General features: G+C 41.3%; 1 protein-coding gene across 1 annotated transcript in view; it reads left to right on the top strand.

Moving 5' to 3' along the window:
- Positions 1 to 12,851, top strand: part of PTPRN2 (protein tyrosine phosphatase, receptor type, N polypeptide 2) — a 416,744-nt gene extending 403,893 nt beyond the window's left edge. The window contains exons 19-20 of the mRNA XM_009329894.1: positions 7,291 to 7,364; positions 12,780 to 12,851. Of these exons, the coding sequence (XP_009328169.1) occupies positions 7,291 to 7,364; positions 12,780 to 12,851 (146 nt within the window). The remainder of the gene's footprint in view (positions 1 to 7,290; positions 7,365 to 12,779) is intronic.
- The last annotated feature ends 1,287 nt before the right edge of the window (positions 12,852 to 14,138 follow it).

Consider the following 14,138-nt stretch of genomic DNA (forward strand, 5'->3'; position numbering starts at 1 on the left):
AATCTATAGCATATCTGTGCTACGTCCAGCTAGCTTGGGCATTGGAAACAGCATAGCTATGACAGTGTAACAGTCCATGAACGCTGATTTACCCTGCTAACTCCCCAGAGAGCCCACTTTTGTTTCTATACGCTATCACAGCCAGCAGTATAGATGGCTCCTTTTTATGTATTAGGCTCCTGGCAGACCTGGATCTAGTTACTCTCTGCCCTTCTTTGGGAGGTTTCTGTTCTTGGGTCTCCACAGTTCATTGTCTGCCTCCTTGCTAAGGCAAAGCTGAACGCAGAAGAGGGCCAGAAGATGTTGTACTAAACCCAGGAAAGCCTATTGGTCAGAGTCCTCACATGGGGAGGGAAGAAAGGCAGCATAAAGCCGCTCTGCACGAGTTTGCTTTGACCATGAAGCATCACTTTTAGGCATGAGTCATGCAGTCATCACCCAAACACAAAAACCACTTATATTGTTCCTGAACACAGACACGCTGTGATGAGACAGCTCAGCTGATTGTCCTTGCTTACACTGTATTTTTGCCCTTATTTTCTTTCTCACATGTATTTTTGCTATTTCATAGTATCACAAGTGATTCTTCCATGGCGCTCCTGACTGCTTGCAAATACTGTGCTGTGCATGACTCTGAGGCTAAAAGGCTGCCAATCAGCAGTATCTTGCAAATATTAATTGGATCTCTTTCAGCTTCTAGTAACAGCAGCGGAAAGAACTGTATTAGGGACTGTTCCATCAAGATTTTAACAAGCCAGTTTTTAATCTGACCTAACAAGTCCCTTTGCCCTTCAAGGCCTAATTCAAAATCTATACAACATAATAAATATAAAAAGATGCATTAAGCAGGTAATATCTGGCTAGAATGAAACTGAATACTTACTGCTGCAAAAAGAAGGGCACTTGACAGGTCATTTCTGTATTCCCCTTAGTACTCTGTTTTTTTTCTGTTGGGATAAATGCTTATTCCCACACAGATCATCATCACCTCCTTAAGGAGAAATGGTAACAGTGCTAATAATCCCACATTTACAACCACTCAGCATGACTCCTACATCATATATTCAGCTTTGTGATCTCTTTATGATCAAGGGGAACAGAAAGAGGTCTGAGAAAGGTGCAAAGGGTATTGGGAAAAAAAACAGAGTATCTATCCAGGCCCTCACCTCTCTAGTGTGTAAGTACCTTGTAATCATTAATGGATTTGCCTTCATAACAACTTATTAGGTAGGAAAAAGATGGTTCATTTTATAAATGATGGTGTGAAACAAAGAATTTAATGATTTAACTGAAGTGGTGCAGGAAGTCAGAGTCTCAGTCTGGAAGAGAATTCAAATGTATCTAAACATAGGAACCTAATGACCAAGCCATCCTTTAGGACTCACAGTAACAAATTTATAGCCGTTCTGCAGAGTTATAATCCTGTCTTTTTGAGGATATATGACGGTAGATCTGAAAGTTGTTCCCAGCTAGAAAAATCCTTTTTAATTTAATATTTATGAGTGATATGTATTTGTGAAACATCACAAAGAAAACTCTTCAGTTTGGGTTATTTAAAAAGAAACCCCCCACAAATAACTGCTTTGATGAAGTATTTAAGGATCATTTTATTTTTATAAATACACAGAAAATTCAGAGCATCTAGAATCTAAAATATTCCTTTTAATGCAGTCCTTTAATATAAAATTCTATCAGTCTCACTGAATCTACACTGCACTTTTCATTAGTAATGAATAAAATAGAACTTTTGACTTTGCTTTCAGTGCAAGTATGTTCAAGCCTATTATGTAAAAATAAAATCTCAAAGCTTGCCTTAATTAAGCCAAAATTTTCATCCATTTCTGTAACAAATACTGATTGTTCTTATAACTGGAAAAAAAAAAAACCAAACAGCACATTTTTAGGTGCACAAGCTTGGTAGTTTGCTGAACCTGAAAACTACTTCTTAATAATACGCCTTCATTTTGTCTTCCCAGCTGATGTATTAAAAGATGTTATGCTCTCGACAAACTTTGTCTGTCAAATTCCTGTACCATCACAGTGACAGCAATGGTGCTACCACGTGGAAGGGATTATCCTCCACAGAGTGTTTCTCTTGTTTCTTGTGCTTATCAAAATGGGTCCCCTGCCATGTTTAGGGGGATGAGAAGAGAGGGAAGATTTCATTATTATAGTCATAAAACTAACATTAGGTAATTCACGATGATTTTTAAATATTGCAAGCTGCTGCTTGTCACCTCATGGAGCCTACTGCAGCAGAATTTGTCTAGCTCGTTATTTATTGCAGGAGGAAAAGGGAATTCAACTTTTACCCATGGTTTTATGACATGCTGGATACTTCACTTATATGACTATCTAAGGGCAAACACTTTAACCCCTTGAGACCTGCTAATCAGGAGCACCAGCTGCTAAGTGCCAGCGTGCATCCTGCATTGGTGCCTGCGGGGAGAGAAAGGGTTGCAAAGGATATGACCCTAAACTTCAGAAACCGCTTTGCTCCTTGGGGGCAAAATGTAATGCAGCTTGCATCTTCTCGTGTTTTCTTTTAGTTTACCCAGTTAATGTTCCTGATGTGGGTTGTTGGGCACTCACTGTGAATGCTTCAAGCCTTTAGGAAGATGATAGTTAATTACTGAAGTTAAAATCTGCTTTGCACTGGTGTGGAAGTGCTTTTGGAGGTATTTACTCAGCTAGCTCGCTGAGCTGCTTAAAGGCAGGGGGAAGGCTAGCAGTATCTGGCTCACAGTGAATTACTGCAAATGCATGTTCTGTTTAAAAAAGAACAACATTGCACATTGCACAGTCATTTCTCACAATACTGCTGGTACAACATTAGCTCAATCTCACACTAAGTTGCATTTTTACGTTCATTTAAAACAAGCAATGAAATCCATTGTGAAAAAGGAACCTGTCACAAATGCAAACCAAATTTATTCCCTGCAGAGTAAAATACAGTCAAAAGGTGAAAAGGCAGTTCTTTATTCTTTAAATGCTTCCTCTTTTATCCCCCTCTTTATTTTCTGAAACCAGTAGCACTGTTAAGCAGACAGATATGTATTGGTGGGGAGAAAAGGTACAAAATATTGACTTTTTGGCACATTTTGTGTTCTCTTTTCCAATCGTCAGTGCTCTCCAGCCTAGCATTTTTAACCCTTCCTCTAGATTGTTTGTTGTATGACAATAAATTGCCATCTCCATCTATTACTGGACTTCATAGTTTAGTAGCCTGAGCAAAACACTTCCAATAATAGGATATCCTTGGAATCAGAGGGTCAAGTTCTTCCAGCTTGTACTCTAAACCACTGCACCAAATTTAGTTTGTATGTGGGCTTTCCAGATAAGCAATGTTTAAAATACCTCAGCAGTGTGTGGATATTTCAGGGCCATCTCAGTAAGAGCATGATTTGACCCTAATGTCCTTATAGGCAATATCCCTCTCTCCCAATGTCATGTAACATATGCTGTATTTTTTGTCACCTGAAATGGCTTAAAAGCATAAAGAAAATGTTATTGGGTACTATGGAATGTTATGCCATACTGTTGTACTCTCAAATTAAAGAGAAAGACTCAGAGTGGCAAAGAAGACGTTGAATTCGTGTCAGATTTCAACAAAATAATTCCAAAGAGAGTTGAAAGCTCACACTGCAGTTAAACACTGAGCTCCTCTCACCTGTGAATGCAGGTTGGGTTCAGACCTCCCTTTGTGCCTTGAAAATCTCTTCCTTTGTCCCTCTGTCACCAGAGAACTTTCTACAGACTATCGCACACATCAGTGGAAGTGAGCTGAATTTACATAATGTAACAGCAATCTAGTGTAAGTTTGAATAGAAAAAAAGCCCTCATCACAAAATGAGATTTAATAGTGGACTAGCAATATATATTTAAACTCATTTGTCTTAGGCACAATAAGGGAGTAGATGAAGAACTTGTAGTGGTGGATGCGGGGGAGGAAGAGAGGTTTACTCATGTAGAGAGAAAACAAGTCATGCTGGCTTTATCCGATGCCGCTGGTTTCATCCTTTTTCCTGTGAATTTTATTCCTCCGAGATATTTTTCTTCCAAAACAGCTGCCCACCTTTGCAACACTAAGTTTTGTGGATCAGCCTCTCTAGGCACTTAGGTAGTTCCCATTACCATAGTATCAGAGGCATTCAGAAATGAAAAAAAGGAGGTAGCAAACCAATCTCTGCCTCTGCTTCGCCTTGCCTCTAACCCCCCGGCCTCTGAACAAGACACGTGCTTTGGGCAAAAGCATACTTTGCTCTCCTTTTCCTTTTAATTACCTATGGCTGAGGACATCAGAAGTGCTTGTGGGTGATGTGCTGATCATGGCCCATGGGCTGGGGGACACTGATCAGTAAAAACTGATGTTTCAGGGAGTTCTACTGACAGAACACTTCAAAACAAGCTTCCCATTAAGCACACTGGCCCACTAGGACTGTTCTTATGTTCCAGTGCAAGCATATGCTTTGGTGTTTTGCTAAATCAGGATTTTATAAGCAGGTGTTGTTCATACTATTAGGCATGTCATTCCGTTAATGATGATAAAAAAGCAAGCATCAGTTCACTAGTAAATGCCTGCAATCTGCATCACAGAAATGGAGGAATTAACTCTTTCAAAGGTAGGCCATTAAAAAGTGTTATTAGGTCTTGTCATGAACCTTTCCCCTGCACCTAATAAGTTACTGTGTTGGCCTGAGGCTAGAATATTTTCAAATAAAGACCATCCCTTACTGGAGGTGGTACATATACATTTGCAGCCATGGGGAAGCTCCCATGGCACTCGAGCCGGCCAGCTCCACTGGGAGGATCTCCAGGTTCATCCTTGCAGCACACCTCGGAGGTTGGCTCAGGACTGTGGTTAACCTCATCCATGGATGTCAATGTCTTAAATTTTTCTCATATCTTAATTTCTGAAAGAGAGAATTCCTCTTATGTTGAGCCAAGATGCTGCTGGGACATTTTAATTCCTGGTAATCTAATGAGGCCATAAGTAAGGCTGTAAGCGCGTGTGGTACTCACACAACTCTGCTCCCATGGACATCTGTGGTGGAACAGGAAATTCCCACCTAATTGCACGTGCATGTGTGAGACTAAACACTGAAATGAGCTACCTTGTGACACCAGTGCTAGGGTCTACAAAGAATGTACCTTTACTGATGCTTTCCAGATGAATTGCCACTGCAAAACCTGCAACGGTCTTAAGGTATAATTACTGTCACTGCTGTCAGACTTTACAGCACATGTGAGTATGTATTGCTCTGCTCCATTGTAAGGAGGTTTGGGTTTTTTTTATTTTAAAACAAAACTTTATATTTTTTCCAAAGCTCAGCCCTGTAAATTCCCTGTAAATTGCTGTACAATGCATGGGGGGGCGGGCGGAGGGGAAGCAAAAACCATACAATGCCCCAACCCATGGTAATTAGCAAAAATATCTGACAGATACCTTTTCTAAATTGTCACTGTTATATTTATTGAATGAATTCATTCCATTTCTGATACAGCTGAAGAACATATTTTCATCGATATGAAGAATGTATTGCAAATCAATTATTCTTCTAGAGCTGATGTTATTTTTAAATATCTTTTATCAAAGGAAACCAAATTAAATCATTCACTGTTAGTTGCTTTTCTGAATTTTTTAAAAGATGGTGCTGAGTTACGAAGTTGAGTTGGGTAAATGAGGAGGTGCATGATGTTTACATTGACATGAACCTACTTACAGTTAGATTTAAGCCCTTAAATTACAAGAGTTTTAGTAAGAGTGGTAAGCGTTGGGTCCAATCCTGCAAATCCAGTCCTGGGAACTAAACAAGTATATGTTCTAGATGTGTACAAGTGAGCTATTGCAGCAGCAACGCTTTATGTGCGTGGCCCCCAAGTTAGGCACCAAGACCCCCGTGAATAGTTGGGGAGTTTTACATGTCTCCAGAATGAAGTCCCAAATTGACACAGGCTGGGCCAGGAGATTCCTAGGGCCAGGGAAATGGTTGTCAAATTGCACATTGAAGGGCGACAGTCCTCTTCAGAGCACACCATTGAGTATCCTTCAAAATGGAGCAGATTTCAGAACGTAGGTGATCTCTGTCATTGATAAACCATGTAATGATGAAAGTGTATGTACAAGACAGGGGAGACCTGAGATCAGCATCTTCCTCAGCTGCAGAGGCTACAGACCCACATCTGCCCTAGAATGTGTGTACGTCCAGAGCAGTAGGGGATAGGGAAGCAGAGATGGGGAAGTCACACTTGGTCCAGGGTGACCCTTTGCCCATCTGCCCGATGCTTTGGCGCTGTGTGATATTCCTGCACGATGCAGAAGGGGACAGATGCAAGAGAGACAAACTGTAACCGAACTTCTCAGCTCGAAGGGTTTTCAGTTGGGCTTCTACTCTTGGAGTTCATACAGGGACTGACAGGAGGGAACCAAAATCCCAATTTCTTCTCAGTGCCTTCAAAAACATGTATCTGGTTAGGCACTTAAGGAAAATGAGGAGGGTGGTTTTGAAACATCTCAAACTGGAGGAAATTGAGTAGGAAATCAGCATCTCCCTGTCCCCTTTGGTTCTCTCGGCTCTGGGTTATTATGAGAAAGGTGAGAGGCACAAGGACTTGCTTTGGTCTCCACAGATCTTGTTTGAAAAGAAAGCACCTCCATTTGCACGGAGGAAGGGAGCCAGTCCCCACAGTAGTTAGGCTCTGCATGCCTATTTTCTGCATCCTGGTGCTGCCAATCACGACACAGCAGCAGTGTCCAGACAGCCAAAGTATAATCTAAAGAAAATGCTGTAGGTTTGCTGGCTGAAACAGTGATCATGTAGCAAGACGGTCTGGCAGGTCTTGAACTAGGAAGCCACAGACAGGTTTTCTGGATCTCGGCTGCAGGTGACAGCAGTTCACCTAAATCTTGTTTGAACAGCATAAATCTTTGTATGGGTTGGGCCCTTAATTCAGTGCATACACTTAGAAGTGACAAAGGGGCACTCGGTGACATTGCCACGACGGACCCTTAGGTTCTGCAAAATATATTCTGCTCTAGGTGCAGAGGCATTTTTAAGAATTTGTTTTTCTCTGGCTTTTCTTGAATTAATGTTAATAAAAGCTGCCCCAACCTCTTATTTTTCTATATGAACACAAAAATTGCAGCTGCTTGCCAAGTCTGCTGAGAGATGGATGTAATAATTTTCAATTGGACTGTTAGCCCAAAGGGAACCCGAGAGCAAGAGATTGACAGATGCAGCATGGATTATCTTGTGTTCTGAACTCAGCCCAATTTGTGGTTTGTTGCAGGTGCTAAAGAGATTGATATTGCTGCTACCCTGGAGCACTTGAGGGACCAGAGACCAGGCATGGTCCAGACAAAGGTACTGTCAATAAATCCACTGGGATTTTAAATACATTAAAGGTCTTTCACAGTAGTTGTTTTCATGACAGAAGAGAGAGGGTATGACCTAATTTACCGCAGGTCGCTTGCTGATTACTCTGTTTGGCTCCCTACCAACTGAGGTTTATTTATGCTGAAGATTTATCTAGGCTACTTTCTTTGGTGTTTACTGCTCTTTCTTGTAACATCTCCAACATCTATCTTGATTACCATATATGAAGGGCAGTCAAGACAACAATCTATAGCCTACTAAAGAAAATGTGCATTTGAAAGAATGTTCTTGCTTTCATCCTGAAATATGGATTATTTTCTTAGAGTATCTGTGCTTAACTGTGCATGTAATAGTTTTTAAAAGCTTCAACTCATTAAAGAGAATGTAACTGCTGCACTTGATTTTTTTTTCTGGGGAAAAAAAAAGTTTTGAATTAAAGGAAATTTTGTTTTGTAGGAAATTAAGTCATTTTTAATATCTTTGAATGGAAGAGCTTACATCGTGCCTAAAGCCATGTCCTTTATGGATGTGGCATGGTAACTATATTTGTACCCTTTGGTGAGGTGAACGTCTTACTCTGTAATTCCTGTCAGTTGTAATAGTTTTGACATTCTTCAACAAAGATAGCTGATGGTGTGATTGTAGTCCCTTAAATTAGAAATGAAACTTTCTATTATTAACAATTTCAGTGATGTATGGAATGATATTTTGGGGTATTTGCTGCAAGTTAAGAGCTGCAAAAATGACAATAGACTCGTTCATGGCACGGAGACCAAATAAATCTGTAGATGACATTGTAAAATATTGCATGAGAGTTATAGCCCCAAACTGAGCAACAAGAGCAATGTGACAGCGCTGTGTCTTGGCCAGGCCGGAACAGGAAAGGAGTTCCAGGCTGGAACTCAGTCTTGGCTGGCTAATAGGAAAGTCTGCAGCATTTAGGGAGTTGAAATTGATGAGGGACAAAGGTGAAATAAATGTGTGTTGCAGGAATCACTGGTTCATAACTTTTCTTGAATCTCTTCCTAATCATTTTATCTTCCCACTAATACTAGGAGAAGTGGTGCTGGAGAACAGCTGGGGGGACGTAATTGTTATTTACCAATTAAGTGAGTGCATGAAAAACAAAGATGAGCCAGTCAAAGCTAACTAATATTTATCTGCAAGTAAGATGTAAAATTGCACAAATCTTTCTTCTGCTTTGATTATTCGGACTGGAAGAAAAATGCATATAGCACACGGTATCCAATGTCACATATATTTACTCTGAGGGAAGATGCAAGCCCTGAACTACTCTGTAAATGCGTCCAAAATATATGGCAGCTCTGTAGAAATATAGAGCTCAGATTCCAGTTTCCCTCTCAGGGCAGAGAAATTACAGCTTGTTGCCTTCAACAAAAGAAAAAACATAGTCCCAGAACCAAAGAATGAGGTTATGTGAACAACTTCTCTTAGCTCAGAAATAGTTACCCGAGTCCCATGAAAATCTCACTCAAGATGTGTTTTTCCCCTCCAAACATTTATCTGGAAGAGCTCCAAAAAATAAATGTATCCTGTGTTTTCATCCAGGATGAAAAATTTTCTCAGGATATTGCTTATCTCTCCTCTTGCTCCTTCTTCCATCATTGTCGTTTTCTCAAAACCACCCAAATCACTTATTCAAGCTAATGTCTTGCAAATTATAAATATCTGGTTACATGCTAGCAATGCACGATCCCCAGAGAATTTTTCTGATGGATTTAAACAAACCCCTGTGCTTTCCCAACTGAATACAAATGAGCAATATTAGACTCTTGGAGTAATTTAAAACAATGGATTAAAAGTCAGGTTAGAAATGCCAATTACAGAATATCCCTAGGCAAAACAAACACCAACTTACTTCAGCAATGTTATTGTGTTTCCAGCAGGCAGCGCTCCACATTTTCAATAAGCATGTGAAAGATTTGTTTGCAACATTTTGTCTTCTGGAAGGGATCTTTAATTCAAAAGCACTGTATATAATAAATGGTAATGAAATTATCGTAATGACATTCTGCATTTCTGAGAAGCATAATAGAGGGTTTGTGGTTTTGTTGGGTTTTTTGCAGGGGAATCATAAAATAGAATTGATATGCCACATGTTAGAGGAAAAAGTAATGAAGGAGGAATTATATTCTCTGTGATGGGAAAAATATCTATTTCCTTTTTTTCTCGCTCCTTCTATATCTTTCCTCTCACAATCTGTAATATTTAGCTAAGGTTCTTTATTGTGTCATATATGCTACATGTACTCAGTTTGTTTTCCTGGGAATTTTTATTTGTAGGCTTAATGAAACATAGCTTATTATTTTTTACTAAAAATATTCTTGTCGCCTCTGCATTATAGGTGGACTGACACCACAAAATGCCTGTCCAGCTCTGTTTTCTAGGCAAAGCTAGATGATAAAATTCATCTCTAGTCAATCTTGGATATGCGAATAGCATATGTGAATGACTGTAGCTGTACAAAACAACAAACTGAGCTCCTTTAAAAATTACTGAAATTAATTTGCTCTAACTGTGGTTGTTCTCATGGAAAGGTGCGGAAGGTGTGTAAAGGCTTTTCTTTGGAGGGTGGTGATACACATCAATGGAAGCTGCACTATCTGCATTTCGCCTGTGCGTATTATGCAAAAGGAAGGAGGGGGAAGAGCTTGGCTGCGCCATCCCAGAAAGACCAAGTCCTCACACATCTCATGTGTCTGCTCTACTGTCCCCTTTACTGCAGTGTTTCAGTCAGTTTTGAGCTCTGGCTGTAAAGATCATGCTTTGTAATTTGTTTTGCCTTAGTAATTTAGGGTCACACCTAATGTTAGCTGGTGGTCTCCACTGAACTTGTCTCCAAAATCCATATCGGAATTTTGGAGTTCATGTTGATCAGTCCACGGTCCTTGGGGGAGACAGACACTTCTCAGGCGGTGCAATGATGGCCTGTGCTCACGTGAGGGGTAAAGGCACTCACAGGTCAGATGGTCTCCGGCCTGAAGATCTTCACAGTAAGGTGAACACATCTCGGACCAACAAAGTTAAAGGGCAGATTTGCTCAGTGAATCACTTTAGAGCAATGTAAGTTATTTTCAGCAATGGGACTAATATTAAAGCATTGTAGTCCCCGATCTTACAAGCTTTTCCTGACTGTACAATACTCAGATGAAGAGCACATTAGGTAGCCTCATTACCATGGGCAGCTTCCCTTCTTCCAAACTGACGCCCACATCTTGGAAAAGTCATCTGCACATCTCTGAAACTTGGCTGCATCATTGTGTCAACCCCGTCGTGCTCAGATCAGCCTCTTCTGTTGCTGTGCTCCCTGTGCTCCAAGGACTGGCAGCGACGGGGACCAGCTGTCCCGCTGACATCTGAGCGTCGGCGTCCTGGGAGCACCCGCTTTTGCCCCTCTCCTGCCAGCCCCGGCACGAGCGTCTCCCACCCCCACCCTGCCCAGGCTGCTCCACAGGTCTCTCACCTTGCTGGGCTGCATCGATGGGGTCCAGCGGCTGCCAGCTCTTCCTGCCAAGGCTCTTTTGCCCGGAGGTGAGCACTTCTCATGCACCAGCCCAAATTTCCTGAAGCTTTTTGAGCCGGTACAAGCGCCCGGTTTGGTTCCGGCATGGCATGTCCAGATGAATGCCCGCTGCTTCCACTGCCCTCCAGCTCCTCTCACACATTCAGTGTGCTCCAGTTAAAATAGAACTGCTGCTCCTGGGTGGCCACCAGCATTTCCAGTCCTTTCTTTAATTGCAGAGACCTTGGGGGGTGCGAGGAGGCACAGGCAGACATATACACCATTTTCTGTGCCTAATGAGGATGAGTCCTGCTCTTTAGGGTGAATTGATGTCTGATTAAAAACTATTGGCTGCAGTCCAGCAAATGTACAAGGATGCCACTTTGACAGCACCAAGCAGACAGCAAAATTCTTGAATGTCAGTGTCTCTGAGAAATTATTCTGAGTTTTCTTCTTTTTCTGCTCAGGAACTGTGCCCATCATTGCTTCTCTCTGAGGCATCTCCACATCGGAGATGACTCCGCAGTGGGGTAAGACAAGGCAGAGAAGACAGGCACTGAATTGCAGCAATTAGAAGTCAGCTGTCTTTCTGAACTATGAGTTGCACATCTGTACTTTGTTCTTTAATCCTTTCTGCAGATTTCCGCAGTAAAGTGAAACACTGTGGAAGATGAATGCTATTAGTCCAGTAATCATCTTTGAGGGCTGGCTGTGTTCTGCAGCCATCCACCACTGCTGCATACATACCTGCAGCCATCCCGCACAGCCCCTGGCAGCGCAAACTGAGGGGCTGGAGGTACCTACCAGACCACCAATTTTCTAATCGAAGACACAGATAGTATCCCAGCAGTGATCTCAGGATGCTTTTCAGGGTGCATCTCAGACCTCCATTCTCAAAGTTGGTTCTTTATCAGCTCTTGACCCTGGCTGGCTTAAACCACTGGAGTACTTCTAGAAAATCCAGAAACTTCTCCACAGTCCTTGTGTAGTGTCCTTGATTTGCCTGTATTCTGAGTAAACTGCCCACATTTGTTTTTTCATCTGAAAAGTTGCAAACGCCAAATCATCCTGTCAGATATTTCAGTAAGCTAAATTTCTGAGAAAAATTACTTGCTTAGAAAATACAACACCTGGTAACCTTAAGGAAGTCAAACTCCTTTCTCCTTTTGTAGGACTATGGTGGCCATTCATGGCTGTGACCTTTACGCCTCTGCCAACGGAGCGCAGATGCCTGTTAATAATTTTGTTTTTATAATTTTGTTTACAGTAAATTAATAGCAGAGAAAACCTTCCCAAGTATTTCTTAAATAGGAGTGGTCTAAACATCGTTGGGTAATTTGTGGGTGCAGAAAGACTGTTGAAAAGGGAGGCTGAAAAAGAACAATAACAGGTAAACCAAAAAGCAGATATTGTTCTATATAATAGATAGAAGGTGAGGAGATATTTATTCTAGCTGATTTCAACTAGAAACAGTCCTGAGAAAAGCCAAAGGCTCTGCTTTGCAGCATCTCACCTATTTCATATCTCAATTATGTTAACGAGTTTCTGTCTCTGTGTCAGAAGAAAATGGCTGGTGATCAACAACTCCCAAACCCTTCTGACCACGCAATTGCAATACATCATTGTGTCCCAATAGCTTAGTTTCTGCTACCAACCTTCTTCTCCATTAAAATGACTCCGGCTTCAAGATGCTGTCAAACATGTTATATGGCATCAATAATCCCAGAATATTTTGTTCCTTTCCATTGCAGTGTGCAGTTCATCCTGCATATTCATATTTTTAACAATGTCTTGAGGATGTTCGGCTGCAGAATAGTGCATCAGGCTTTTGGAAAGTGTTTTGTTTTATTATTCAGAATATGCATTTGTTCTCTCCACAGGAGCAGTTTGAGTTTGCTTTGACAGCGGTTGCAGAGGAGGTGAATGCAATACTCAAGGCACTTCCCCAGTGAGCGGCTCAGTCTCCCGAAGCTTCCCGCAGGATCTGTCCCTCGTTTTTCTCATCCTCAGTCCCTGTGAATGTTCTTGGAAACCGTGACCTGACCTTAACTGTGTATCTTCTGTTGTAACCACATAGTGATAGGGTCCTTACAAACTCCTTTAGCTGGTAAAAGTTCAACAGTTAAAATGTGTATTCTGTTTTTTGGGGTTTTAAACAAATTTTTAAAAGTACATTGAAGTCTCGGATTAAGTGACAGAACAATCCATCTAATTCCTTTCACATCCTCAAAGCCCTGAATGTCACACTTTGAAAGCACACATTCATGTTCTTAATAGCAAATATACAGTATTGTGGGTAATTAGTGCAGTCAATATAGTCTCAGAAAACAGTGTTCTGTTATATTTTGTAACTTCCACAAGGCTGAATAAGGGGGGCGAGGGGGGGGTGTCCTGAAGAGGATGGTGATTGTTCCTATACAATGCCAGGCAAGAGCGTGAAACAGTGCTGAGGGTGTGAGTAAACACAGGTCCAGGCTCTGGCAAAGAGAGCTTGCACCTTCTCGTGCTGGGCTTTGGCAAGCAAATGTTTTCTTAACTGTTGTTTACTTTTCAGCTTTGTGCCATGAATGGAAGAAAATCTGAACTGTAAGTAAATAAGCCTGCACAGTTGTTGCAACTGGGGAGAACAAATTGGTCACATTAATGGGAACCCGGGGGATAACGAGCACAACAACTCTGACCCTGTGCCTACCCCTGGCAGCGCGGAAAAGGGGAGCGTAGACTCACCTCAGGTGATGGGGAAAGGCCCTGTCAGCAGTCAGGTAAATGACCAGAGCTGTTATGGAAACAGATTGTTGATTTTATGGGATTACTGAGGAAGAAAATGGGACTCTCCTCTTCATATTTTTGCATTTCCCTCTGTAAAACTGTGCTGTGCCATCCTTTTTAGCCAAGAAAATATATTTCTGTAAAAGCCTGGCTGAAGGAGAAATCTCCAATCTGCATTTTATGATTCTCATCGAGTTTGTCTGATCCAGACGTTCATTGCACCTTTCTGCAGAGGCTCTGCTCACCCCTTGTTCTGAATGATACCTATTTTAACTAACCATTAAGGGATAAAGAAGCACACGGGTTGTATTTCAGAGATTCTTGCGTTCTCAAAATCCTAATGCCTACTGTTGCAAAGTAATGCTAAAATATGTCTGTAAATGGTTTGGTTATGCAATCTTGCTTACGTGAATTCACAGGTTTAGTTGTGGTACTCTTCTGAAGGATTATAAATTATTGATAGAAAGTAC

The sequence above is a fragment of the Pygoscelis adeliae genome, unplaced genomic scaffold (genome assembly GCF_000699105.1).
Source record: "Pygoscelis adeliae isolate BGI_AS28 unplaced genomic scaffold, ASM69910v1 Scaffold238, whole genome shotgun sequence".
Lineage (NCBI taxonomy): Eukaryota > Metazoa > Chordata > Aves > Sphenisciformes > Spheniscidae > Pygoscelis > Pygoscelis adeliae.